A 26,793-nucleotide genomic window follows, 5' to 3' on the forward strand; every position below is an offset into this window, starting at 1 on the left:
CACTTACGCCGTTACGTCTTGACGCACGGAGCTCTTCTGCAGCCGCCAGGTGAGTGAGTGGCCTCACCCGGAGCGGCTCACCGCTTTTGGGTTGCAGCTTCGAAAAAGAAGCTCCTGTATAGTGTTGGGAATACCGGTGTCCTGTCTGGGGCTCGGTGCTGACAGGAAAGGGACAGTGCTCTAGGCTCATTACTTGTGGAAGTTGGCCTTGCGAATGCGGAGGGGTGTCGGCACCGTTACTTTGGTTCCGGGAGCGGCGGGTGCCAGTTGTGTTTCTCCTTTCCGAATTTATGAGTGTGCACCCTGGAGTCCCTATCCTCGGGTAAAATCGGCACCATCACTTTGGGATAGGGAGCCTAGAGTGGCGTGTGTTACTAGTAGTGTTCCTCTGCTCTGGACGTGTGCGTGTGCGCTTGTGCGGCCGCGGGGTGGGCTCACCTGCCCCTGGTAATGCTCCTACCCCTTGGCCCCTCCCGGGCCTCAGTACTCGTGTGACACGGACGGCTGAGAATCGCGCGGCTACAGCTGCTGCAGTTCCTTGGCAGAGAATGAGGCTCTTTTGAGGTTTCCCTGATAGTGAGGCTTTACCTCTGGAGGTGTCTTAGGAAAAGACCACTGTTAAAGATGTCCTATTCTAGCTTGAGAGCCCTGTGAGGAAGACTAATCCCTCTCTTGAGGTTGGTGTGATTCTAAATTGTTTTGTCTATTGTGAGAGCTCTGATGTTCTATGATCCCTTTTTCTTTTCTCTCTGTTCTGAGTTTTCTAAGAGAGGCACCGAGAGGAAAAGAATATCGCACTTCTGAAAGTCTTGTGTGAAGTTCCTGTTTTGTTTCTAACCTCACATTTATTTCTTTCCGAAACATTTTTTACCTTCAGCAACGTCTTCCTAACGAAGAACCAGCCATTCCAGTGACTGGTCCTTAGGCACCCCATAAATGATGCTCTGGTGGGTCAATCAGTCTAGCTCTACTCCCCAGCCACACTACACCTCTCTTTTCCACCTAATGGTCTAAGGTTTTGATGCAAAATAACTATTTTTCTGGAGAGAAATTTGAAGACTTTTAAAATTTTAACTATTGTGGATGTTTTCAAGCAGGATAGAGAATACTACAAACCCTAACATGTCCAACACTTATCTGTAATTAAAAACATTTGTAAATACCTTTGTATCAATTTTTCACCCTATTTTCCTGTCGTATTTCAAAATCGTATTTTATCCTCCTATACATATATGACCAAAAAAGACATTATATTTTAAATTAACCACGATGCTGTTATACCAACATAAAAAAAAATAACTATCAGGGCCAGGTGTCGTGGCTCACACCTGTAATCTCAGCACTTTGGGAAGCCGAGGCTGGTGGATCACAAGGTCAGGAGTTCTAGAGCAGCCTGGCCAACATGATGAAACCCCATCTCTATTGAAAATACAAAATTTAGCTGGGTGTGGTGGTGGGTGCCTGTAATCCCAGCTACTTGGGAGACTGAGGCAGGAGAATTGCTTGAACCCAGGAGGCGGAGGTTGCAGTGAGCCAAGATCACGCCATTGCACTCCAGCCTGGGCAACAGAGCAAGACTCCCATCTCAAAAACAAACAAACAAAATTAACAAAAAGTTTGTTTCTTATGTTGATATAATAGCATGGTGGTTAGTTCATAATATGAAATAAAAAAATTTTGAATATGGGTACACCCCCATGTTCAAATTTTCTCAATTCTTTCAAAGACATATTTTTACAGTAGATTTGTTCAAATCTGGATCAAGATAGAGTTCACACATTGCACTTGGTGGCCAAAACTCTTAAACTTCTTTAATCCATGACAGTTTCCCTCCTGTGTTTTGTTTTGGTTTGTTTTAATTGATGCTGCTGATTTGTAGAAAAGCTAGATCATTTGTCCTGTAAAATATTCTGTATTCTGCTTTTAGCTAATTGCTTCCTTGTACTGTCATATAATTTTTTTATCATTCCTTCATATTTCCGTAAACAGGCAGTTAGATTTAGAGGCTTGATCAGATTCAGATCAGATTTTCCCTAAATCACCTTTTTAGGGAAAAGTAATTCATAGTTGGCACTGTGCACTTCCTATTACATCATGAGGCCCTTACGGTCTGGTGTCCCACTTTCAGTGATGTCATATTGATGTGTTTAAATGTTGTTCATTTAATTCTTTCTTTTTTTTCACCTAATTAGCATGCATTCTCAGTGAGGGTGGAGGATATCTCAAACTTGTTTTTGACAAGGAAGAGGACAAAAACTCATAGGTATCACAATGATCTGTGGTCCTCCAAAGGGCCACAGTATATATATAATATCTATAGTAATCAAATTTCATGAGAGTGGTGGCTATTAGAGAAAAGTATCTAAAAAGGCTCCTAGGGATATGACCATGAAAAATTTTAAAAAGGATAAGAAGCACTGACCTAAAGGTTATAATGTCTACTTATGATTGATACTAAGATTCATTCATTTTTTTTTTTCCTCTGTCACCCAGGCTGGAATACAGCAGTGCGATCTCGGCTCACTGCAGCCTCCAACTCTTGGTTCAACTGATTCTCCTGCCTCAACTTCCCAAGTAGCTGGGATTACAGGCATGTGCCACCACACCCAGCTGATTTTTGTATTTTTAGTAGAGATGGGGTTTCACTATGTTGCCTAGGCTGGTTTCCAATTCCTGACCTCATGTGATCCACCCACCTCAGCCTCCCAAAGTGCTGGGATTACAGGCATGAGGCACCACACCCTGCCCATTATTTCATTAAGGGTTACATAATGGTTATTTGTAAAAATTCTCTGTTCCTTCTGCATTTATTAGTTATGGTTCATCTATATATAAGAACTTTTCTTCATCAAGTATTTGGTTATCGTAAAATACAATTTATGGCTAGGCTTGGTGGCTCACACCTGTAATCCCAGCGCTTTGAGAGACTGAGGTGGGCAGATCACCTGAGGTTGAGAGTTTGAGACCAGCCTGACCAATATGGAGAAACTCCATCTCTACTGAAAATACAAAATTAGCTGAGTGTAGTGGTACATGCCTGTAATTCTAGCTACTCAGGAGACTAGGTAGGAGAATTGCTTGAACACAGGAGGTGGAGGTTGCGGCTGAGATCCCACCATTGCACTCCGTCTCAAAAAAAAACCAGTTCGTATGGAAAGGCAGAATAATTGATTTGATTATTTCTTTTTACCTACTAATTTTCAGATAAATGAATTGGTGTCCTACAAATTTCTAAGGAGTTCCAAAAGTGAGTGAGTTTGATTTGAATATCATTTGTTTTAAACTATTGCTAGCATTATTCTTTTTTTTATATCAAACTGCTCTTTATTAAGCCAGTGGTAGTCCTTTCCAGGCAGTTCCTATGTCTTTATGACATGATGCTAGTAGAATTGATAGTGTATTTGCTTTATGGCAGAACAGATCCCAAGATCACCTTGTACATTTCCTGTGCCAGGCCTCAAATGAGCCATTTCTCTAAGGAGTTTTGGTTCCTCTTGTGGTATATGGTATGCAGTGACCACTGCGTGGGCATTAGAGTTTCTCATTGCCATAGGGCTGTCATTTATTCCAGGCCATTTCATGGAACAAAGCTAATAACTTGTTTTTAAACTATAAATCATGAATTTATAATCACATTTCAGTTCAGACAGGTAATAGAGTATTTTCTTATTTGATTTTATACTTGCATCTCTCTTTTATGCTAACAATATTGGTTGCTAAAACATTAATATAATTTATGTTCTTTATTCTAAAAAATAATTGAAAACAACAACTGTAACTACTGTTAAGATAGAGAATGCATTTTAGATTTCTTTTGGTTTTTATATTTTCCTATATTTAAGGTTCATGGATTACATTTGTTTATGCCTCTTTAATCTATTAAAAATCAATACTCACATAACAGTGGTTTTAAAATTTTTATTTTGATATAATATTACACTTACAGAGAATTTGAAAAAATAGTGGAAAAAACTCTCCTATGCCCTTACATATTCAGCAATTTTTAACATTTTGCTTTTTTTGTTTGTTAATTCTCTCTACATATATACTTTTCTTCTTCTTCTTCTTCTTCTTTTTTTTTTTTTTTTGAGATGGAGTTTCGCTGTTGTTACCCAGGCTGGAGGGAAATGGCACAATCTCGGCTCACCGTAACCTCTGCCTTCTGGGTTCAAGCAATTCTCCTGCCTCAGTCCTCCCAAGTAGCTGGGATTACAGGCATGCACCACCATGCCCAGCTAATTTTTGTATTTTTAGTAGAGACGGGGTTTCACCTTGTTGACCAGGATGGTCTCGATCTCTTGACCTCGTGATCCACCTGCCTCGGCCTTCCAAAGTGCTGGGATTATAGGCGTGAGCCACCGCGCCCGGCCTATACTTTTCTTCTGAACTACTTGATAGTAATTTTCAGACATCATTTTCCTTTGTCTATAATTACATTACTGTATTTTCTGAGCACAGCCACTATAACTGTAGTTCATTGATTAAAATGAAGAAATGTAGCAGAGATTATAATAATTGTCTAATCCAGAGTTCATAGAAGAATTTCACCAATTTTTCTAATTTTGTCCTTTTAGCCTTTTTTGCCCCTTATCTGGCGTCCAATCCAGAGTCATATCTAGGATCAAACATTTCATTTAGTTATCATATCTCTTTAGTCTGTTTTAATCAGAAACAATTCCTGGACTTTTCTTTGATTCTTTGTGATCCTGACCTTTTTGAAAACTACAGGCCAGTTGTTTTGTAGATTATCTCTCAGTTTATATGTGTTTGTTGTTTCCTCATGATTCAAGTGTGCTTTTTTTTTTTTTTTGCAGGAATACTACTTCAGTTCATTGCCCAGCACCTTCAGTTAGTTTTTTGTATTACGTATTCAGTTGCTTTTTGTATTCTGTCCAGATCTATAGGCATATCTTTAAGGAAGTTAGTCCGATAGGATCTTAATGGTATGGAATCAGAAGTCCTCTCAATTTAGTTTCAATTTGAATTTCTCTTATTTAAATGAGGATGAACATAGTTTAAATGTTTAGTGGCCATTAACTTTTCTTTTTTGTGAATTGCCTGTTGTCCATTTAAAATAATGACTTCCTGTCTTTCTCTTGAATGTTTTCTCTTGATTTTAAAAATACAGCTCTTTGGATTTTAAGAGTCTCTGTTTTTGCTTTAAGGCTGTATTGCAGTGGCAAGATCTTGGCTCTCTGGGTTCAAATGATTCTCCTGCCTTAGCCTCCCAAGTAGGTGGGACCACAGGCACCCACCACCATGCCCAGCTAATTTTTGTATATTTTGTAGAGACTGGCTTTTGCCATGTTGGCCAAGCTGGTTTTGAAAACCTGACCTCAGGTGATCCACCTGCCTTGGCCTCCCAAAGTGCTAGAATTACAGGCATGATCTACTGTGCCCAGCCGATTTATTTTTTAATATTTAGATTTCTTATACATTTGGAGTTAATTTTGGTATGTGGTATAAAATGGGGATCCAATTTTGCCTTTCTCCAGTAACATTTACTGAATAATCCATCTTTCCTGAGAGATGATTCTATTCTGTTACATTAATCTTTTTTTTTCCATTCATATGCCAATATTCAACTATTTAAAAATAAAATTTCAACTTTTAATTTTAGATTCAGAGGGTACATGTACAAGTTTGTTACATGGGTGTATTGTGTGATGCTGACGTTTGGGATATCCAGTTTGGGATAATCCAGTCGCCCAGGTAGTGAGCAGGGTACCTGAGAGGTGGGTTTTCATCCCTTGCCCTCCTCCTCCTCTCTTTGCTCTAGTAGTTGCCAGTGTCCGTGTTCTCATATTTATGTCCATGTGTACTCAATGCTTAGCTTCCACTTAGAAATGAGAACATATGGTATTTGGTTTCATTTCTGTGTTAATTCACTTAGGATAATGGCCTCTAGCCATATCCATGTTGCTGCAGAGGACATGATTTCATTCTTTTTTACAGTATCCAACATTTTAATTTTTGTGTTTTTAGTAGCCATGTTGGCTGGGCTTGTGTCAAACTTCTGACCTCAAGTGATCCACCTGCCTCAGCCTCCCTGGGGTTACAGACGTGAGCCATCGCACCCAGCCAACCCATGTATTCTTAATGAAGATGATATTGCCTCCAAGGATGTGAAAATTGGTTATGAGGGAGGACAAAAATCTAAGATAGTACAATGGCTTGTGGTGCTTAAGAGCTCAACTATACCCAACAGAATCTTATTTCTCGTTATTATTATTATTATTATGAGACAGAGTCTCACTCTGTTGCCCAGCCTGGAGTGCAGTGGTGTGATCTTGGCTCACTGCATCTCTGCCTCCTCCGTTCAAGCAGTTCTCTGCCTCAGCCTCCCGAGTAGCTGGGATTACAGGTGCCCACAATTACGCCTGGTTAATTTTTGTATTTTTAGTAGCCATGTTGGTGGGACTGGTCTTTAACTCCTGACCTCTAGTGATCCACCTGCCTCGGCCTCCCTGGGATTACAGATGTGAGCGACCACGCCTAGCCAACCTATGTATTCTTAATGAGGATGATATTGCCTCCAAGGAGATGAAAATTGATTAGCAGGGAGGACAAAATCTTAGTACAATGGCTTGTGGTGCTTCAAAGCTCAACTATACTATAAAATAAGAAACAAAATATTATTTCTCATCATCATTATTATTATTACTATTTTAAGACATAGTCTCACTCCAGCCCAGCCTGGAATGCAATGGCACAATCTCGGCTCACTGCAACTTCCACCTCCCAGGTTCAAGCAATTCTCTGCTTTAGCCTCCCAAGTAGCTGGGATTACAAGCACCCACCACCACCCTGGCTAAGTTTTGTATTTTTAGTAGAGGGGGGTTTCACCATCTTGGGCAGTCTGGGCTTGAGCTCCTGACCTCATGATCCACCTGCCTCAGCCTCCCAAAGTGCTCGGATTATAGGTGTTAGCCACTGCAGGTAGCCTATTTCTCATTATTTACCCTCTCTCTTACTGTTTTTTCTTGGTATCCCACAAGCAACATAGATGTTAAGTTCATAAATTATACATGTATCGTGTATGCAAGATCAATGCTACCAAAAAAAAAAAAGATCAGTGCTACAAAAAACTATGGCAAGTGGGTGGCTGTAGTTGGAGAACTTGGTCAATCTTGAAGTCATATTTCAAGAGGCAGCGTGCTGCATGCACATTGGCTGTCATGTGGATGTTGTTCGTATTTGAGCCTCGGTGCTTTTGTGTATGCCATGGCTTAGAGAATTAAATTACAGTTAAATTAAAATAGTTTGTTTTATTATTCTACAAAAGTTATTCAAGCTGTGAAATAAACCAACAAATCCAGACTTAGGTAAGGAAGGACTTTATTCACAGGAACATTGCAGTAAGGGAAGTGGTGTTGTAACTGGGAGAACACTTCAAGCGGAAGATCTGCAAGCACAGCAAAGGTCAGGCATAAAGGAATTTTCTTTAATAGGGAAGAGTAAACATGCAAGAAAGAACTAGATTCAGGGGAGTGGGATGAGCAGAGGGGTAGTTGAGCTAGAGATGTTCTTTTCTGTAGTCATCTGGGGAGAGGCTTGAATCCCTCGTAAGGGGTTTGTTCTGTATTAGTATGCTGGCTGAGGATCAAGAACAGGCCAGAGTTTCAGGACCTGGGAGAAGAGAATAAGCCTGACTGAAGTTGGTAGAGTGAAGTTAGTGAGCATTTTGCTCAGATTGGTCAATGGTGTCTAATTTTTCAGCTAATCATTTATGAGACAAAGCATGGGAATTGGAGGTTCTGTCTGGCCTTGTCATAGGTTTAAAAAGAAAAGGGAGTCATCCTTGAGTATTATGTAAGCCAAATCAGGAAGGGTGGTTATTTGCATTCAACCCTTTCCCGGTGCACAAAGCCTGGGGGGATATCTGAAATGGCGGTGGTTTTCCAACATCACAGGGCTTGGGTAAAGTTTAACATTGTTAAATCCATCAGTTGTGTCAAGTGCTGAAAAGTCAAAACATTGAGGATATCTAAACAAAGACCTAGCAACGAATTAGTTAAAAGTTTGTTCTATTTAGCAAAAGTTCACTAAAAATTTTTTAGGAATTGATTTTTTAGTTGTTTTACTTTTTGCTGGAAAACTGGTTTTGAGTGAATTTTTTAAATTGCATTGCTTTTATGTTATATAAATTGCTGACTTCCATGTCATATGATGCATTATAATTTATGAGTAAATAAATTAAAAGTCACTTAGCAAATACAGTTATAAAGTTAAATGCTATTAGCTGTTTTGATTTAACTTTTTAAAAAAGGTTTTTATTCTTATTTTTTTGAGACGGAGTCTTGTTCTGTTGCCCAGGCTGGAGTGCAGTGGCATGCTCTCGGTCACAGCAATCTCTGCCTCCCGGGTTCCAGCGATTCTCCTGTCTCAGCCTCCCAAGTAGCTGGGATTACAGGTGTGTGCCACCATGCCAGGCTAATTTTTGTATTTTTAGTAGAGACTAAGTTTCACCATGTTGGCCAGGCTGGTCTCGAATTCCTTACCTCAGGTGATCAACCTGCCTTGGCTTCCCAAGGTGCTGGGATTACAGGCCTGAGCCACTGTGCCTGGCCTATTTTAACTTTTACTTAGGATTCTTACTTAGTCATTCTTAACCTTTTTTTAAAAGTTAAAAGTTAAAACCTGTTTTGAATACAAAGAATAAGCTCTGTACTTACCCTTTTAATTTATAAAACACAGGTATACATGTATAGCACATAAATAGATATCTAGTATATTTTTCCTATTAAAATTTCGTCTTGGGGGTATGATTTAGAAGATAAATGTCTAAAATCACTCCTGTAGGGTGTTTGGAAAACTCTGTCCCTGTCGTAAAAGCCCTCCCCCTCCCACACAAAGGGACTCCCTTATCTTTCACTCTACATACCGTCCTGGCCTTCCCGCCCGGCCACAGCCACCTCCCACCCGGCAACCAGATGACCAATCACCACCCGCCTCATCAGCTCTCCCCAACTTCCTGCCTCCCGGCTTCCCGCCTCCCAGTTTCCCGCCGCCCAGCTTCCCGTCCGGCGATTTAAACTGACCAACTGTTGCCCGCCACCTCGGCTCTCAGCTTCCCCACTCCCTCAGCCCTTCACCCCCTATAAAAGAATTCTGCTCCCCTGAGCGGCACGGCCATTTTCCTGTTCTTCCCGGCTGGTCCTCCCGGAGGCTCTTTCCTCTCAATAAAGCCTGAACTTAAGACTTTCTTCTAACCTGCGGCCCGGTTTTTTTCTGAACGAGCTCTGTCTTCCCGTAGAGGGTAGGTCGGACGAGTGGTGCCGAAACCCGGGAGTTGGGGCCGCTGGCCCGGCCACGGCTCCCTCCCCCTCGACCTACCTAACATTGGCCCTGCCACCTCTGCGCTCCGATTAAGGTAAGCCAAGTTTTTTCTTGCTTTACATTCTCTTCCCCCCCCACTCCTACGGCACGGTTGCAGCTGCTCCCCTCCGACGTTCCGCACGGACTCCTCGCCTAGTCTCGGCTGAGCCGAGGTAGTCCTCCGTTCCGGCTCCTGGAGCCTTCCGAGGGGTAGCTGCCAGACGGGGGACACCCCTCTGATTGCTTCCCCAACTGTACTTAACCGTACTCCTGGGAATTTGCAACGAAGGGGGACACCTTTTCTTTGCATCTACCCGACCGCGCCGGAGAGTCTGTAGCTGCGCCCGCCATGGGAAATTCGGAGTCCAAAGTACCAACCAGCACCCCCCTTGGGTGCTTACTGCAAAATTTTACCAAATTGGGATACTCCCAAACCCTCAGAAAAAAAACTTGTCTTCCTGTCCCAGGTGGCTTGGCCCCAATACAAACTCAGTAACCAGTCACATTGGCCCCCGACTGGCACTTTCGATTTCAACACCCTCCGAGATCTTGACAATTTTTGTCACCGCACGGGCAAAGACAATGAAATTCCTTACATTAAGGCTTTTTGGGACCTCCGTACCCACCCTGATTTATGTTCTTCCTGCTCCACCTACCAAATCCTCTTAGCTCGTACCCCTCGTAAATCTTCCTCCACTACCTCTCCCCCTCCCTACTCCTCACTGGAAGATCTGCCTGAACATCTGTCCCCTCCTGCCAACCTCGGCAACCAGTCGCCATCAACAGCACGCCCTTCCCCCACTCCCTCTGCACTTTCTACCTCAGAGGCCATGCCTCGCCCTTCCTCCACTCCCTCTGGGCCCCCTCCCTCGGAGGCCGCACTTCCTCTTGCCTCCCCGGTGGCGGCCCACACCCGCTCTCACCAACCAACTATCCTGGCCCCACTCCGAGAAGTAGCAGGCACTGAAGGCTTAGTCAGGGTCCATGTTTTTTTCTCACTCCAAGACCTGTCCCAAATTGAGAAACGTTTAGGATCCTTCTCAGCCGACTCGTCCACCTATATTAAGGAATTCCAATACCTCACTCAAGCATATAGCCTTACTTGGCATGATATTCGCGTTATCTGTACCTCCACCCTCACAGTAGAGGAGCACAAGCACATCCTTGCTGCAGCCAGAAACCAAGCAGATAAAGATCATGCTATAGATAACCAGATCCCCTTAGGCCCCGAAGTAATCCCAAGTGAAGACCCCCAATGGGACTGTCAGGCTAGTCGAGGGTCTGATATACCCAAGAGGGACCGCATGACTAGATACCTCCTCAGGGGAATGGATATTGTATCTAACAAAGTTGTAAACTATGATAAACTAAGAGAAATCACCCAACTACCCGATGAGAATCCCACCCTTTTTCTTGCCCGCTTACAAGAAGCCCTAGTCCGGTACACTCGGCTAGATCCAGCCTCCCAAAACGGGGCCACTGTACTAGCCTCCCATTTTATCTCCCAATCAGCACCCGACATAAAAAAGAAAGTAAAGAAAGCAGAAGAGGGGCCGGAGACTCCCATCCAAGACCTGGTAAAAATGGCCTTTAAAGTATTCAATGCCAGGGAAGATGCGGCTGAGGCTGCCCGCCAAACTCGCATGAAGCAGAAGGTTGCCCTTCAGACCCAAGCCCTAGTGGCAGCCCTAAGGCTGGCAGGGAATCAGAGGCCCAAGGCCGAAACCCGTACCCCTCCGGGGGCATGTTTCAAATGTGGAAGGGAAGGACACTGGTCCCGGGCCTGTCCACAACCACGGCCACCAACTAAGCCTTGCCCTGCCTGTCAGCTCCTGGGATGCTGGAAGTCAGACTGCCCCAGCTTCCCCAGGGTGCCGGTTCCTCAAGACAGACACACTGGTGTTACGCAGCCGGCAGTCACCCTCGGTAGGGAGGAGCCTGCTTGCCAGGAGCCGACCTCCGAGGGGGCTCCATTCCCCAGTCTACTAGGGCTGCTAGATGACTAGCGGGGCCCTGGCTCCCCGACTCCGGTTACCGTCGCCGAGCCTAGGGCCACACTTCAGGTAGCAGGTAAAAGTGTCTCCTCCTTGCTGGACACGGGGGCTACCTACTCCATACTTCCTTCCTATTCTGGCCGTCTTATCCCTTCCCAGGTCTCAGTCATGGGAATCGACGGGACCCCCAAGTATCCCCTACCAAACCCCACCACTCATGTGCTCATATAACTCCACTCCATTTACCCACTCTTTTTTAGTAATCCCCACCTGCCCTGTACCCCTCCTAGGACGAGACCTTCTTTCAAAGCTAAAGGCCATCATAACCTTCCCCACCGCCAACCCACACAGCCTCTTTCTCCTAGCCCTCACCTCAGATACCGAACCCCAAAAAGCCCTATCCGAACTACTCCCCGGAGTCCACCCTCAGGTCTGGGACATTAACCCGTCTGTAGCTACACACCACCAGCCAGTTCAAGTCCGCCTTAAAGACTCCTCACCTCGTTTTCTCTCCCGCCCTCAATTTCCCATCTCTAAAGCCCACCGTATGGGTATCCAACCCATCATAGAGAAACTAAAAGGTCAAGGCCTCCTAATTCCCATTAACTCCCCATGTAATACCCCCATCCTCCCAGTACGAAAACCCTCAGGACAATATAGACTGGTCCAGGACTTGCGCTTAATCAATGAAGCCGTAATTCCCATACATCCAGTTGTCCCCAACCCATACACCATTCTCTCTAACATTCCCCCAGGGACCACCTGTTTCTCAGTCTTAGACCTAAAAGATGCCTTCTTTACTATACCTCTACACCCCAACTCCTACTTTATCTTTGCCTTCACTTGGGATGATCCCCTTACGAACATGTCCCAACAACTGGCCTGGACAGCCCTTCCACAGGGCTTCCAAGATAGCCCGCACCTATTCGGCCAGGCACTCGCCACCGACCTCCTCCACTGCAACCTCAAGCCCTCTCACCTCCTCCAGTACGTAGATGACCTTCTTATCTGCTCTCCCACCTGCCAGGACTGTATCCGGGCCACCACCGCCCTACTCAATTTTCTAGGAGACAGGGGATACCGGGTGTCACCAACCAAAGCACAAATAGCCTCACCCACCGTCACCTACCTAGGTATACAGCTCACACCTGGGCGACGGTCCATCACAATCGACCGACTACAAGCCTTAAAGGCACTCCAGGCCCCTGAGTCAGCGAAAGAAATCCTCTCCTTCCTAGGACTAGTAGGGTTTTTTCGCCACTGGGTACCTAATTATGCTTTGCTAGCTAAGCCCCTATACCATGCTGCTGCAGAAGCCCCCGAAGGACCACTTTCCTCACCAGGTTCTGTCAACCAGGCGTTCAAGTCACTGCTTAACGCCCTATGTACCTCCACCAGCCTAGCCCTGCCTAATCCCAACTTACCTTTCCAATTATATACGGACAAGAAACAACACACAGCTGTAGGAGTGCTAGTCCATACAGTAGGAAAGACCCTTTTGCCCATAGCCTACCTGTCCAGACAACTTGACCCAACTGAACGAGGATGGCAGCCCTGCCTTAGAGCCCTAGCAGCCGCTGTCACCCTAACCACAGAAGCTCTTAAGATCAATCTACAACTCCCACTCCAAGTCTTTTCTCCACACAGGTTGACCGAGCTGCTCAGTCAACACTCCCTGCCCCACCTCGGGCCCTCCCGTATCCAACTGCTTCACCTACTGTTTATTGAGAACTCCAACATCACTCTCTCCCACTGCTCCTTGTTAAACCCGGCTACCCTCCTCCCTTGCCCTCCGTACGCCAGCCCCCTACATTCCTGTACTGAAATCCTCAAATTAGCCCAGTCCCCTCACCCCGACTTGCTCCCTCAACCCTTACCATTCTCCATCACCCTATTCGTTGATGGCAGCTCTATACCCCATCCCACCGGCCCACAGAGAGCAGCCTATGCTATAGTAACTCACTCTGAGTTACTATACCCCATCCCACCCCCTTCCTCTTGGGACCACTTCACAACAGGCTGAACTGGCCGCCCTTACCCGGGCCCTATCCTGGTCCCAGAACAAAGAAGTGAATATATATACTGACTCCAAGTACACCTTCCTCATAGCTCACTCACACTGCATGATCTGGAAAGAACGGGGCTTCCTCACCACTAAAGGCACGCCCGTCCTCAATGGAAAACTCATTGCTGCCCTTGTCCAGGCCGTTCAACTCCCTAGCAAGGTAGCCATCGTCCACTGTAAAGGGCATCAGTCCCTGAACTCACCCGTAGCTGCAGGGAATGCCTTTGCAGACAGGGTGGCTAAAGATACGGCAAGAAACCATCTGCCACCCACTTCCACTCTCTGTTTCTTGTCCAACTCATATAGCCCCCAATACTCCGCCTCAGAACTTCAGATCCTCCAGTCTACCCCCGGGGTACGGTTCAAGGACGACTGGGCCTTCAAGCATAACCTCCTCATCCTCCCCAAAAAGCAAAGGTACCAAATAATCCAAGACATCCACAATTCACTCCACATTGGACCTAAAACCCTATACCAGTTCCTCAACCCACTCTTTCACCCCCACCACCTCCTCAGTACCATACAGGAAGTCCAGTCCTCCTGTACTGTCTGCGCGAAAACTAATTCCCAAGGTTCCTGTCATCCTCGGTGCCGGCTTCATCAGCTACACGGGTTCCTACCTGGCCAAGACTGGCATAGGGAAAGTAATGGAAACTGGGTTGAGAAACATTATTCTAGCCATTTGTTAAAATCTATTTTTATGTGTTACAAGAGTATTTTACGTTTTTTCTCCTATATATTTTATGCATTCTTGTTAAGCTTATGCCTTGGTATTTTGCTTTTTTAATGACTTTTCTTTTGTTATATTTTCTGTGTAGTTATTGTTTTATATATAAAAGCCATTTCTTTTAATGCTAACTTTATATCCTACTAGTTTAAGTTCTCTTATTTGTTGGAGGTTTTTGTTTCCATTGAGTCTCATGGGTTTTTCTCAGGCATGTGATCATATCTGCATATAGAGAGGGTTTCACATCTTTTCCTGTTCTTATTGCTTATTGTCTTTTTACACTGGTTGATAAACTGTTTCATATAATGGTAGATGGTAGTGAAAGTTGTGAGTATTCTTGCCTTGTTTCTATCATGTTAAAATAGCAATCAATTTCTATTTTTTGTGTTTTTCAGGAATGGATAGTGAATTTTCCCAATTTTTTTGACCCTTACGGAGGTAATATGATTCTTTTCCACAGATCAGTTATTATCATTATCAGCCTGATAGGTTGTTCCTGCCTGTTGCTCCCCCAAAACCAATGAGAATAGCAGATATTGCAGCAAAAACAGAATTTAATAATCTCAGGGAACAGGTGCAATGGCTCACACTTGTAATCTCAGCACTTTGGGAGGCCGAGGTGGGCAGATCATGAAGTCAAGAGACCGAGACCATTCTGATCAACATGGTGAAACCCTATTTCTATTAAAAATACAAAAATTAGTTGGGTGTGGTGGCACACACCTGTGGTCCCAACTACTTGGGAGGCTGAGGCAGGAGAATCTCTTGAACCCGGGAGGCAGAGGTTGCATAGCCGAGATTGTGCCACTGCACTCCAGCCTGGGTGACAGAGTGAGACTCTGTCCCAAAATAATAATAATTATTATTGTCAATATTTCAGGGATGTCCAAGCAAGGAGAATTGGAAGAAATCTCTCAAGCCCATCTCACCAAGAATTTGGAGGCTAGGGTTTCTAAAGGGTACTTTGGCAGGCAGAGGGCTGGGGAACTGGAGAAATTGACTGGCTGGCAGTGAAATCACGGGAGCTTCTAATGGTGTCTTCAGACAGCTGAGTCACTTCCAGGAGCTGGTAGGGATAGTTCTCAGGAACAGGTGACATCTCTTGGCCTACCAAAATGCTAAATCTGGAAAAATATCTCAAAGACCAGTCCTTTAGGTTTCATGAATGTGTTATTATCTATAGGAGTACTTGAGAAAATTATAAATGTTGTGACCCGCAGTTACTGTGATTGGGGAAGTAAGCAGTTTACAAAAAAAGAAACTAAGCACTGGCAGGTCATTGTTTATGCCCAGACTTTAGCAAAATCCAAGCCTCTGCCATAATTTTAACCTTGCTTTGTGAATGTGCCTCTAGTCTCCAAGCAAGGAGGGGAGTCAGTTTTCCTTGCCTCCAAATTTAACTATAAACTAAAGCCCTCTCATAGTTATCTCAGCCTCCATACTAGAATAAGTAAAACAAAATTTTAGCCTGTAAGTTCAGAAGCAAAATGGAGTCAGTCATGTTAGATTTTTCTCATTATTTGTGATTCTACAGAGGTGGTTTCATCATAAATTATATCAATGTATATTCTAATATCAAATCAAATTTTTGGTACTGGGCAAGTCAAAGTTAATCATGACTTTAAAAAAAATGTGCTTGTGGATTTTTGTTTTCTAGTATTTTATTTCAGAATTTTGCATTAGTATTTGTGGTATAATAAGAAACACAGGCTGGCTATAGTGGCTCATGCCTGTAATCTCAGCACTTAGGGAGGCTGAGGCGAGAGGACTGCTTGAGCCCAGGAGTTAAAGACCATCCTGAGCAACACAGCAAGCCCCCCATTTCTACAAAATATTTTTAAAAATTAGATGGTTGTGGTGGCATGCACCTGTGGTTCCAGCTCTCAGGAGGTTGAGGTAGGAGGTTGAGTTAGGATCACTTGTGCCCAGGAGATCAAAGGTGCAATGAGCTGTGATCCTACCACTGCACTTCAGCCTGGGCAATAGAGAGAGATCCTATCTGAACAGCAACACGAAGAAGAAATAAATTTGGTCTTTGTTCTTTGTTTCTGGCACAGAGCTCTTAAAAATCTTTGGAATATTTTGAGTGATGAGAATGTCTCTTGTTGTGCATAATAAACCACTTTTGATCACATCTGAGTTCGTGCTAATGAGATGACTCTGGGTGGGATCCCCCTAGATAGCCTCAGAGAGAGGCTCTCACATGCTTAATGAAGAAAATTACAGATTGTCATGATTGAGACTTAGTGTATGCTTGACTGCAAGATTCTGGGAATCATAAATCAGGATGAGGCTGTGACCATGAACTCAGGCATTTGTGTTCGGATAGAGACTGTTTTCATCTGTTGACCCTGATGTGTCTATCAAATGTCTGAGTCTAGCTGATGTTCATGATGTCTGAAAAAGGAGGCCACATTTTAGTCTCTGAAGCCCCTTCCTAAGATTGGGAGCAAAGCACCTCACTTAGTGTTTGGGTCCAGGGGGATAGCATAGGGCTCCCTGGGTGTCCCTGTGCTACTGTGGAGGAGAAGATGCTGTGGGAAAGTAGCAGCACCTAGGGTCCTGTTTACTATGGAGATTAAGGAAAAGTCTGGTCTGAATCCCTTTTGCTGGCTTCCATTGGGTTTGTGGAAGGACTGAGATTTTTTCCAAACTCCCAAAAGTGGGGACATAAAGGTAGTTCTGAGGAGTTAATTTTGTGGGCTGTGAGCTAAGTCTAATCTTGTGGCTTTTTTTCCTTCTGCAGCACTGGCTTCTGTGCACTTCACACACCTCCAGGAAAGGAACCCAGAAAACTGATCGGTTCTGACAGTTCTAAAAAACCATGCCCCATGTGAGTTACTGTTTCTTTCCTTTTTGAAGTATAATCATTTTGTTGTGTGATGTGAATACCAGATTTATTTGTCCCAGAATTTTCTGCCTCGTTTGGTCCCTTAAGGGAACTGCTCCCAAACTATTCTCCCATTCTAACAAGCCGTAGTACCAAAGAGCCCTTCTCCTCAATGCTTCTCCCTTCTTCAGACACTTTTTAGATGTTCATTTGGCAGGTAATTCTACATTGTCCACAAGAATAGTCTTCTGCCAAGAGCTCTGAGGGAACAGAAGAAATACCTCCTTTTAAGAATGGTACACAGTACCATGGTTTGGTGAAGTAGAAATGAGTGTTTAAATGTGACACGTGACAAAGTTTGATCTTCTCTACAAATCTGGGTTTTCACTTGAAAGTGATAGCATTTTTGGTTGGATATTTCTAGTCTCGGTGTATGGCAAGATTTTCTGTGACGCATTTAAATTGGGTCCTATGAAGGAAGGGCTCTTGTTCCTGATATAGTTTCCTATTGCTGCTGTAACTAATACCGCTAATTTAGCAGCTTAAATCAATACAATTATGATTTATATGCCTGCTGGTCAGAAGTCTGAAATCAGTCAACAGGGCTAATATCAAAGTATTAGCAGAGCCGTGTTCCTTCTGGAGGTTCTAGAAGACTGGAGAATCTGTTTTCTTATCTTTTTCTGGTTCTAAGGGCAGTCCATGGCCCCTGGTTTGTGGTCTCCATCTGTTTTCAAAGCCAGCAATCACAACATTTGACCTTTGCTCTCATCATCACATCTTCTCTTCCTCACCTGCCTTCCTCTATCACTTATAAATACCCATGTGATTACATTGGGCCCAACCAGATAATCCAGGATAATTCCTTCTCAAGGTCCTTAATTTAATTGCCCTTCTAAAGTCCCTTTTGCCATGTAAGGTAAGCTATGGTACAAAACACAGCTTTTGTAACCAAACTCAGCTCCAGGCCACTCATCACTTGAAAGCCAAAAACTCAAGAGGTGAGCATTGGTGAAAGGAAGGTTAGCTTTTTTCAAGAAGCCAGCACCTCAGGGGAGGCAGTGGACTAGTATTCAAAGACCACTTCACTGAGTTGTGTTTCCGCATCAGGGGTTTTTAAGGGAAATCAGGAAAAATGATGACCAAAACATTCTTGTGAAACGTGCAGTCTCAGGTCATTGCTTTCTTGGCCATTGCTTTCTTGGTCAATGTTTTATGGCCTTCTGTAGTTGCTGTCAGCCTTTTCTTACCAGGCTGGTCAGCCCATTCCCAGAGTTGTGAGTCTGCATATTTTCTCTCATCTCTGTTGAAGGTCCTGTTTTCCTGAGGCTGTTTTAGTGAATAATCTACAAAGTCAAGCAAATTAATAATTATATTTAAGCAACCAAGCTTTTCTTTAACACTGAGTCAATACTGTTACTGTTTCAGGGATTAGGTTGTGGACATGTCTAGGGGGGAGGGCCTTTATTCTGCCTATCGCAGCCCTCTTGCCCAGGAACCAATGAGAGAGGATGATCATCATCAAGTTTACCTTGGGATTTCCTGTAATGTACCAGTTCAGAGTGATGTCTCTGTGCACCTGTACTGGCATCCTAGGCCGCCTTGCTGTAGCCTAGGAACCTGGAAAGTAGGAGCAAATAAAACATGCCAGATGCATATCGTCTTAAGAAATATAGATTCTAAGAGCCCAAAGTCATTAGAGAATTTGTCTAATTCAACTGCTCCCACATAAGCAGATCATTTTGTATATAAAACAGAAATATCACGTGTCCATTGTATTCTGTAACATTATATTATAACTTGATGAATCTGAGTCTTCAAAAACTCCTTAGGCTATATTCAAATTTTATTTTCCCACCTAGATATTTGGTGGGAAACATTGTTTGGAAAAAATATTTTTAAAAGTCTTTTTCTTTAAAGGCAGAAGGGAGAACAAGAACTTGTATTTATTGAGAATGTACCAGTTATTGAGGGTTTGAAAGCCTAATCTGTACAATTAAAATCTGCTGTGAAATAAATGCGTGCAGTATTTTATTGAAATGAGAAACTGCACACATCTGACTTTTAAAATTCTCAGACCTTTCTGGATAATGGAATTATTCTGTTGTACAGAGGAAGTTTTGCCTATGGCAATAGGAATGATAGAGAATCATGTTAATATTATGGTTTAGGCAACCAATTTTCTGTTGTTTTGTGTTACCCCCTTCCTTCAATTACCGCCTCCATTTTCTTCTCATTTTACTTCAGAATCATTGCCGTATTTTCACAAATGATGGATTTGTTGTTTCAGTTGTTGGTGACTTTCAGGGATGTGGCCATTGACTTCTCTCAGGAGGAATGGGAATGCCTGGACCCTGCTCAGAGGGACTTGTACAGGGATGTGATGTTGGAGAACTACAGCAACCTGATCTCATTGGGTAAGATCATCCTACATAATATTCAGAATTTGTTCCCCATCATTTCTGCCTCATTCATTGTCAATTTCTGATCTCCATTCCCTAAGGAAAGGCTTAAGTTTGAGTGGAAGTAGGAGTGGACAACTCCACTGTTTGCCTTTTTATTTCTCATCCTTTAGATTGTTACATCTTTCTCTGTCACTTCCTGTCATGTCTCCCTTCTTTGATAGCCAATGGACTGGATTTGAATCTGGGAATCCCTTAGCATGCCCATGTACCATTTCCTTTATTTTAAGCTGGATATGCAGTCCCTAAGCCAAATGTATTTTTCTTATTGGAGCAAGGAAAGGAGCCCTGGATGGTGATGAGAACCATGACAGGAAGACAGCTCAGGTGAATAAGGGCTGGTCACAGTGTCAGCTATTGCTACTAATAATACAGCTGATCTGTAGGTGGCAGCACTTTGAGATGTTTGTGTGAAGCTCTCTTCAAAGGCCTTTGGAAAGAAGGCTTGAGACCTAGGGAGAGCAGGAAGGTTATGTCTGTGAGTTCCCAGTGGAACCTCCCTCCCATCTCCCACTTACCACTCTTCTTTTTTACACTCTCTCTCTCTTTTTTAAATAAAACCTTTGGTCTGGTCTCTTTTGGGGACATTGCTTTTATCTATTTTGAAATTAGTGTTTTTTCCCAGTTACTCTTCTACAGTTGAAATTCGATAAGTATCTCTAGCACTCATATCTATCGAGAGCTTGCTATGTTCATAGGTTAGTACCAGGAATGATACAGCTCAAGGGAGGTAACATTTGACTTGAGACCTGAATAAAGTTGGCTATAAATCGGGGAAATAAGTGTGTGTTCAGGCAGAGAGAACAGAAGATCCTGAGAGAAATTAAGCTTCACTTGTTTGAGAATCAGCAAGAAGGCCAGTGTGGCCACTGAAAATGGAAATTAGAGGCAAGGTCAGAGAAACAGGCAGAGATCAGATCATGTAGGACCTTCTTGGCCATTGCAAGCAGTAAGATTTTATTGGAAGTGTTATAGTGAGCCCCTGGCTGATGTTTTGCAGATAAGTAAAGGATCTTTGTTTAAAGGTCACTGTGAGTGCTATGTGGGCGGTAAGGATAAGAATGAGAGCAGGAAGACTAATCAGAGGACTAGTTCAGAAGTTCACACTAAAGATAATAGTGGCTTGGAATTGGGTTTAATATGTGGAGGTGATGAGAACAGGTTATATTTTGAAGGTAGAATTAATACCTTCATAATCAAGTTATTTTGAAGATTGGCAATAGAGGCACCAGGGTTTGGAAATCTGGAGAAGGAAGTCAAGAGTTACGTATTTAAATATCCGTGTGGTAAAGTTAGATAAACATTTGGAAGCCTGTGGGTGGAGGGATAATCAGGACTGAAGAGATAAATATGGGATTAATCTTTGTATGGAGGAACTGGATGAGATTTTGAAGGGAGTTGATTTAGATGGAAGGCAAGGTACAGTTCAAGGACTAAAACATGCAGTGTTCCAGCATTCAGTCAGGAAAAAAATCTAGCAAAGGGAATTGAGGACTACCTGAGTAACCTGTGACCTAGGAAGAAGGAATGCAGTGTACTGGAAGCCAGCTGACCAAAGGAGGAAGCAGTTAACAGAGAGACAATGCTAAAAGGTCAAGTAAGAGGAAGGCTGAAAATTGGCCCTTGGATTTGGCAAGATGAAGAGTGCTGGTGACCCTGACAAGGTGGGTTTGGAAATGAGAGGAACAAAAACCTCATAACAGAGTATTTAAAAGAGAGTGAGAAAGAAAGAAGTCAACAATAAAAACTAGAGTGGGACAGTGAATTAACTCACCAGTGTCAAAGGCCCCTTTGAGGAACCCTCAAAGTTACAAATAGAGTTTAAAAATATTTTAGAAGGTTAAGAACAATTCTGTAATAATTAGGGGAAAGAAGTGTGATAACAGTTTGCATATGCAGTATTATTTCAACTAAATGAAAATCCATGGAACAAATTTAGGAAGAAAATATGGCAAAATGTTAATTATAGTGGTAGGAGAGAAAGAAAAGCAAAAGGTAGAGACAGGAAGCATGCATACCTCTTGAGAAATTTTGCCACTCTCCTGATTCTGTGGTTCACTCTGCGGCTCCTATCTACTGCAGGGTAAACCACAGAATCAGGAGAGGTTTATGTTTTGTTTTGTTTTCAAAGGAGAGTCTTTAAAATGGTGTTAAGCTTCGAGACCATCCTGGTCAACAAGGTGAAACCCCGTCTCTACTAAAAATACAAAAATGAGCTGGGCATGGTGGTGTGTGCCTGTAGTCACAGGTACTCGGGAGGCTGAGGCAGGAGAATTGCTTGAACCCAGGAGGCGGAGGTTGCGGTGAGCTGAGATCGCGCCATTGCACTCCAGTCTGGGTAACAACAATAAAATTCTGTCTCAAAAAAAAAAAAATGGTGGTAATCTGGGCACAGTGGCTCAAGCCTGTAATCACCCCAGCACTTTGGCTGAAGTGGGTGAGTTGCTTGAGACCAGGAGTTCAGGACCAGCCTGGGCAACATAGCAAAACCCCATCTCTACTTAAAATAGAAATTAGCCAGGCATTGTAACACATGCCTGTTGTCTCAGCTACTTGGGAGAGTGAGGTGAGAGGATCGTTTGAGCCCTGAGGTTGAGGCTGCAGTGAGCCATGATCACGCCACTGCATTTCAGTCTAGGTGACAGAACAAAACCATGTTTCAAAAAAATAAAATAAAATAGAATGCTGGAGGGGTAGGTATAAGGGCAAGTGACCTGCTAACTTGCATGGTGGTTGTAAAAAAGGGCGGTTGCTTGAAATTGTGCTGTAAGAGTTGTTGCTGTTATTGGTAATAACATCCTTTGACGTTATGTGTTATTGTGTTAGTACGACTTGTGCTCGTCACTGTTGAACAGAGACTAATCTATTATGGATTTGGTAGTTGGGGGCAGGGAACATGATGTTTGGGAATTAAATGATTAGAATATAAATAAATGGTCCTATTATTGTAGGAATAGTGAAAGAGATGAATACATTTTAGCTCGCTTTTTTCCCAGGTGGGGTCTCATGTTTTAAGGCGTCCATGTTCTTTGGTGATGGATTTTAAGAACAAGCATGTTTCAAAAATTTTAATGGAAGTAAATAGTGCTAGAATTGTTGAAAAAAATTCCATGGATATTTCTAGTTTTGGTAGTTAAATATAGATGCTGAACTCTTCAAAGTGTTAGAGTGGAACTAATTCAAGTATAATAGGTGTCTTAGTTCATCCTCATATAAAGGATGCTTGAGGCTGAGTAATTTATAAAGAAAAGAGGTTTATTTGGTGCGTGTTTCTGCAGGTTGTACAAGAAGCATGGCACCTGTGTCTGTTTGGCTTCTGGTGAGGACCTCAGGCTGCTTCCATTCATGATGGAAAGTAAGGGGAGCCAGTGTGTGCAGAGCAGAGATCACCTGGTGAGAGAGGGGAAAGGTGACAGGCTTTTTTTAAAACCAGCTCTATTGAGAACGAGTTGAACAAGTGCTCACTCACCCTTGAGGGAGGGCATTAATCTGTTCAAGAGGGACCAGCCCCTGTGAGCCAAGCACCTCCCACTAAACCCCATCTCCAAAGACACCATACTGGGGACTAAATTTCAGCATGGGATTTAGTGCATAAAAACCACATCCAAACCATAGCAGATGGTATTTCATGTTGTATATCTATCAGTATAATTGTAGTATTATCGTACCATGCCTGGTGAATCAAGAAAATGTTGTGGAAAGAAAGTCAGTTTAACACCTACAAATATAAAATGGATTTTTGGCTCAGGTTGAGTGTATAACCTGAAAATATGGGAATCAGTGAATAAATCCTATAATGGTGAAGATGGCACCATTGATAGAACATGTTAGAAATGTGCTACAGCATAATACATATCTTGGGGATTGATGTCTGCTAATGAGTTAGCTAGAACCATTCCTGTTAGGCCTCCAACTGTTAGTAGAAAAATAAAGCCAAACCTCATAATATAGCTGGAGATCATTTAATATTACCTCCATATAGGGTTGCTAGTCAGTTAAATCCTTTAACTCCTGTAGGAATAGCAATAATTATAGTAGCTAGTGTAAAATATGTTCAGGTGTCAATGTCTCCCTGCTGTAAATATATGGTGGGCTTATATGATAAAGCTTATGAGCCAGATTGATATTAAGGGTCATATTATTATTATTATTATTTTGACACAGACTCTTAGTCTGTAGCCCAGGCAGGAGTGCAGTGGCGTGATCTTCGCTAACTGCAACTGCTGCTTCCTGGGTCCCAGTTCAAGCAATTCTCCTGCCTCAGCCTCCTGAGTAGCTAAGACTACAGGTGCATGCCACCATGCCCAGCTAATTTTTGTATTTTTTTTTTTTTTTAGTAGAGACAGGGTTTCACCATGTTGGCCAGGCTAGCCTTGAACTCCTGACCTCGTGATCTGCCCACCTCGGCCTCCCAAAGTGCTGGGATTATAGGCGTAAGGGTCATATTATTTCTATATAGCCAAATGGTTCTTCCCCCCACCCCCAGAATAGTATGTAGCAATGTGTGAGATTATCCCAAAACCTGGTAAAATAAGAATATATGCTTTTGGATAAAAAAACAAAACAGAATAAATGTTGATCTAAAATTGGATCTCCTTCTCCAGCTGGATCAAAAAAAGTATATTAAGGTTATGGTCAGTATGATGATGCTGGCTGCTGGTACTGGGAGAGAGAGTAATAAAAGCATAGCTTCAATTAATAGTGGTGTCTGATATTAGATATGGCTGGTGGTTTTATAATTGTAATAAAATTAAAATTAGTAGCTCCTAAAATTGATGAAACACCTGCAAAATGCAATGAGAAACTGGTAAGATCTTCAGAGGCTTCTTCATTCTTTTGCATATAGCTAGCCAGTTATCCCAGCACCATTTATTGAATAGGCAATTCTTTCACCACTGATTAGGGCTCACCTGTTTTCCGATGTCACAGTACTGCTGCTTCCTGTTGAAGGGGGGCTCCTCTACAGGGCCTGTGTGAGTGAGTGTTGTTTCTGGTGGTGTCAGCTAGTTGGGTTGGTCTCACCTCAGGCCCTGGGGAAAATGGTCAGGTGCCAGCAGAGTTGGAATGGGGCAGGTAGTTTCCCACTTCCCAGGCCCCTCGTTGTCCCACTGGACAGCCTGTGTGAGTCCTGAAGGGGCTGGACTGCAGTCAGGCTAGCCCAGAGTTCAGGTGCTGGCTATGATGTGGGGAGGTGGGACAGGTTGGTTCCTAGGTCACTGGCCAAACTCTCATGCAGGTCCTACAGAATGCTTAGGTGGTGGGAGCCCAAGGGAATATCACAGTTATGTGGGGGTTGGATTTTCAGAAGTGCTCTGGGCTGCAGGTGAAATGTGCAGGTGGGGACAGGGCAGCTGTGCTGTGGGCCTTTCATTGGAGAGGGCAGGACTCCTGCAATGGAGACTGGCAGCTGCGGGGTTGTAAAAGTGCACGTGGCACGTTTGCACTTCCCTTCCTCCCAAATAATGCAGAACTTCACTGTTGGGGGCATACAGAGATGCCAAGTGTTATCTGTTACCTCTGGGAGTTTTGCCCCAGAGGAACACAGAGCTGCAGCCCACTGCAGTTTAGGTGGAGGTGCAGTCGTTGCAGAGGTGCGGTTGCTGTGCTGAAAGTCTGAGCTGGTGAGCCTTAGCTGCCTCAGAGGAGGTAGAGCATGGGTTTCATGGTCTGCTATCTAGGAAGTTCCTTGTGGAAAGCAGAGGTGTGCCTGCCTGCAGAGTTCAGGTGGGGACAGGGTTGCTGTGCTGCAGTGTTGAGGTGGGGGCGGGTGGAGCTGAGCCTTGCCTGGTGAGGAGGGGCTGGGCAGTCTAACTGCTCCTCAGCACTGTGACTGCAGCCTCCATTGGGGCTATGGCAGCTGGCACCAAGCTGCTCAGGCTTCTCCACATGGGCTTGAGCAGTGCCTCTGCAAAAACTCTAGGTAGCTTTCTGTGTTGGTCTAGTGGCCCAGGGGTTGGGGCTGGGGGTTCTCCTTTGCCCAGGATTGCAAATGTCCATGTGGGAAGTCTGGCTTCCTCAGGGACTCTCACTCACTCAGTTTCACCATGTTAGGGAGCTTCTCCCACTCCATATCAGTCCCAGGAAAATACCTGCTTGGCTTCTCTCCTCTCTGTGAGTCCCCTGGCATCCATAGTAAATCCTGACATGGTCTTTTAGACCAGTAGTCCCCAACCTTTTTGGCACCAAGGACTGGTGTCATGGAACACAGCATTTTGGGGTGGGGCGGGCACGATAGGGGAAGGGTGGACGGGTTTTGGGATGAAACTGTTGCACCTGAGATCATCAGGCTCAGTTTCCTCGCTCCTTGGCAATCCCAGCACCGTCCATCTGGCTGGTGCCCCCATACCCAAGCAGCGAAGAGGACCTCATCCACATTGCATGCGTGGCCCCTTGGGACTTCCCGGGAGCGAATTTCACACTGTACTGAGGGGGGCAGGTGGTCCAGCAAACCAGTGCGGAGTGATGTTCAATCTGAGTGGCAGCAGCAGTGAGGTTCCAGGGGGACCCTTCCACCACCAGTATGGAGTGATAGGCGGGCACAACCAGCCCCAGCTGTCAGACCTCAGCAAGTCCTTGAACATCTCCTTCCCAGTGCCCACTTGGATCTTGGTGCTGTCCCTGAGCCTAGCTGGTGCCCTCCTCCTCCTTGCTGGGCTGGTGGCTGTTGCCCTTGTAGTCAGAAAAGTTAAACTCAAAAATGTACAGAAGAAAAGAGATGGAGAATCCTGCTGGGCCCAGATTAATTCTGACACCACAGACATGTCCTTTGATAACTCCCTGTTTACCATCTTGCTGAAAATGATGCCAGAAGAAGACCCAGCCAGCTTGGATGATCACTCAGGCACCACTGCCACCCCTGGCAACTCCAGGACCTGGAAGATGCCCACTTCCATGTCCTCCTCGCCTGAGACCCTCGAGTTCAGCACTTTCTGGGCCTGCCAGTGAGGCAGAGGACTGGGGAGCCTCCTCTGTCTCCAGGCATTCGGGGCCTGAGGTCCCTCTAGCCCCTTCTGGGGGAGGGGGTCTCTTTTGGCTCCTTTCTCAGGGAATTGGACAGGAAATGAAGGGGAGCCCTGGCCTTGGGACTTTCATCACAGAGGACTGGGATTGGGGGCACAGGCATAGGTGGGCACTGGACAGGCAACAAGAAGTTCCCCTCTCATTGTGATGTGATTTATAGATAGAGGGACTATATGGCCATAATTAGTATATTAGTCCTATTTGGTTAATGGCAAAATTAATCATAAAAATGATAAAATTTCAAATAATTCTCCATTCAGGTTAATAGTTGATAGTAAGGCTATCAACTGCTAACTCATGCCTCCATGTATAACAATATGGCTTTCTAAACTTTTAAAGGTTAGAAGTAATCTGTTGGCCTTAGGAACCAACAAATT

General features: G+C 44.0%; 1 protein-coding gene and 1 pseudogene across 6 annotated transcripts in view; both read left to right on the top strand.

Moving 5' to 3' along the window:
• ZNF571 (zinc finger protein 571) overlaps positions 1-26,793 on the top strand; it is a 70,196-nt gene that overhangs the window by 35,391 nt on the left and 8,012 nt on the right. Inside the window, exons 1-4 of one of the 6 annotated variants that reach the window (XM_035283441.3) lie at positions 9,253-9,373; positions 14,500-14,542; positions 16,851-16,937; positions 19,225-19,351. In XM_035283441.3, the coding sequence (XP_035139332.2) occupies positions 16,929-16,937; positions 19,225-19,351 (136 nt within the window). In that variant the 5' untranslated portion in view covers positions 9,253-9,373; positions 14,500-14,542; positions 16,851-16,928. 6 annotated transcript variants of the gene reach the window in all.
• On the top strand, positions 25,247-26,477 carry LOC108589690 (protein HIDE1 pseudogene; annotated as a pseudogene).

This window comes from Callithrix jacchus, chromosome 22, assembly GCF_049354715.1.
Source record: "Callithrix jacchus isolate 240 chromosome 22, calJac240_pri, whole genome shotgun sequence".
NCBI lineage: Eukaryota > Metazoa > Chordata > Mammalia > Primates > Cebidae > Callithrix > Callithrix jacchus.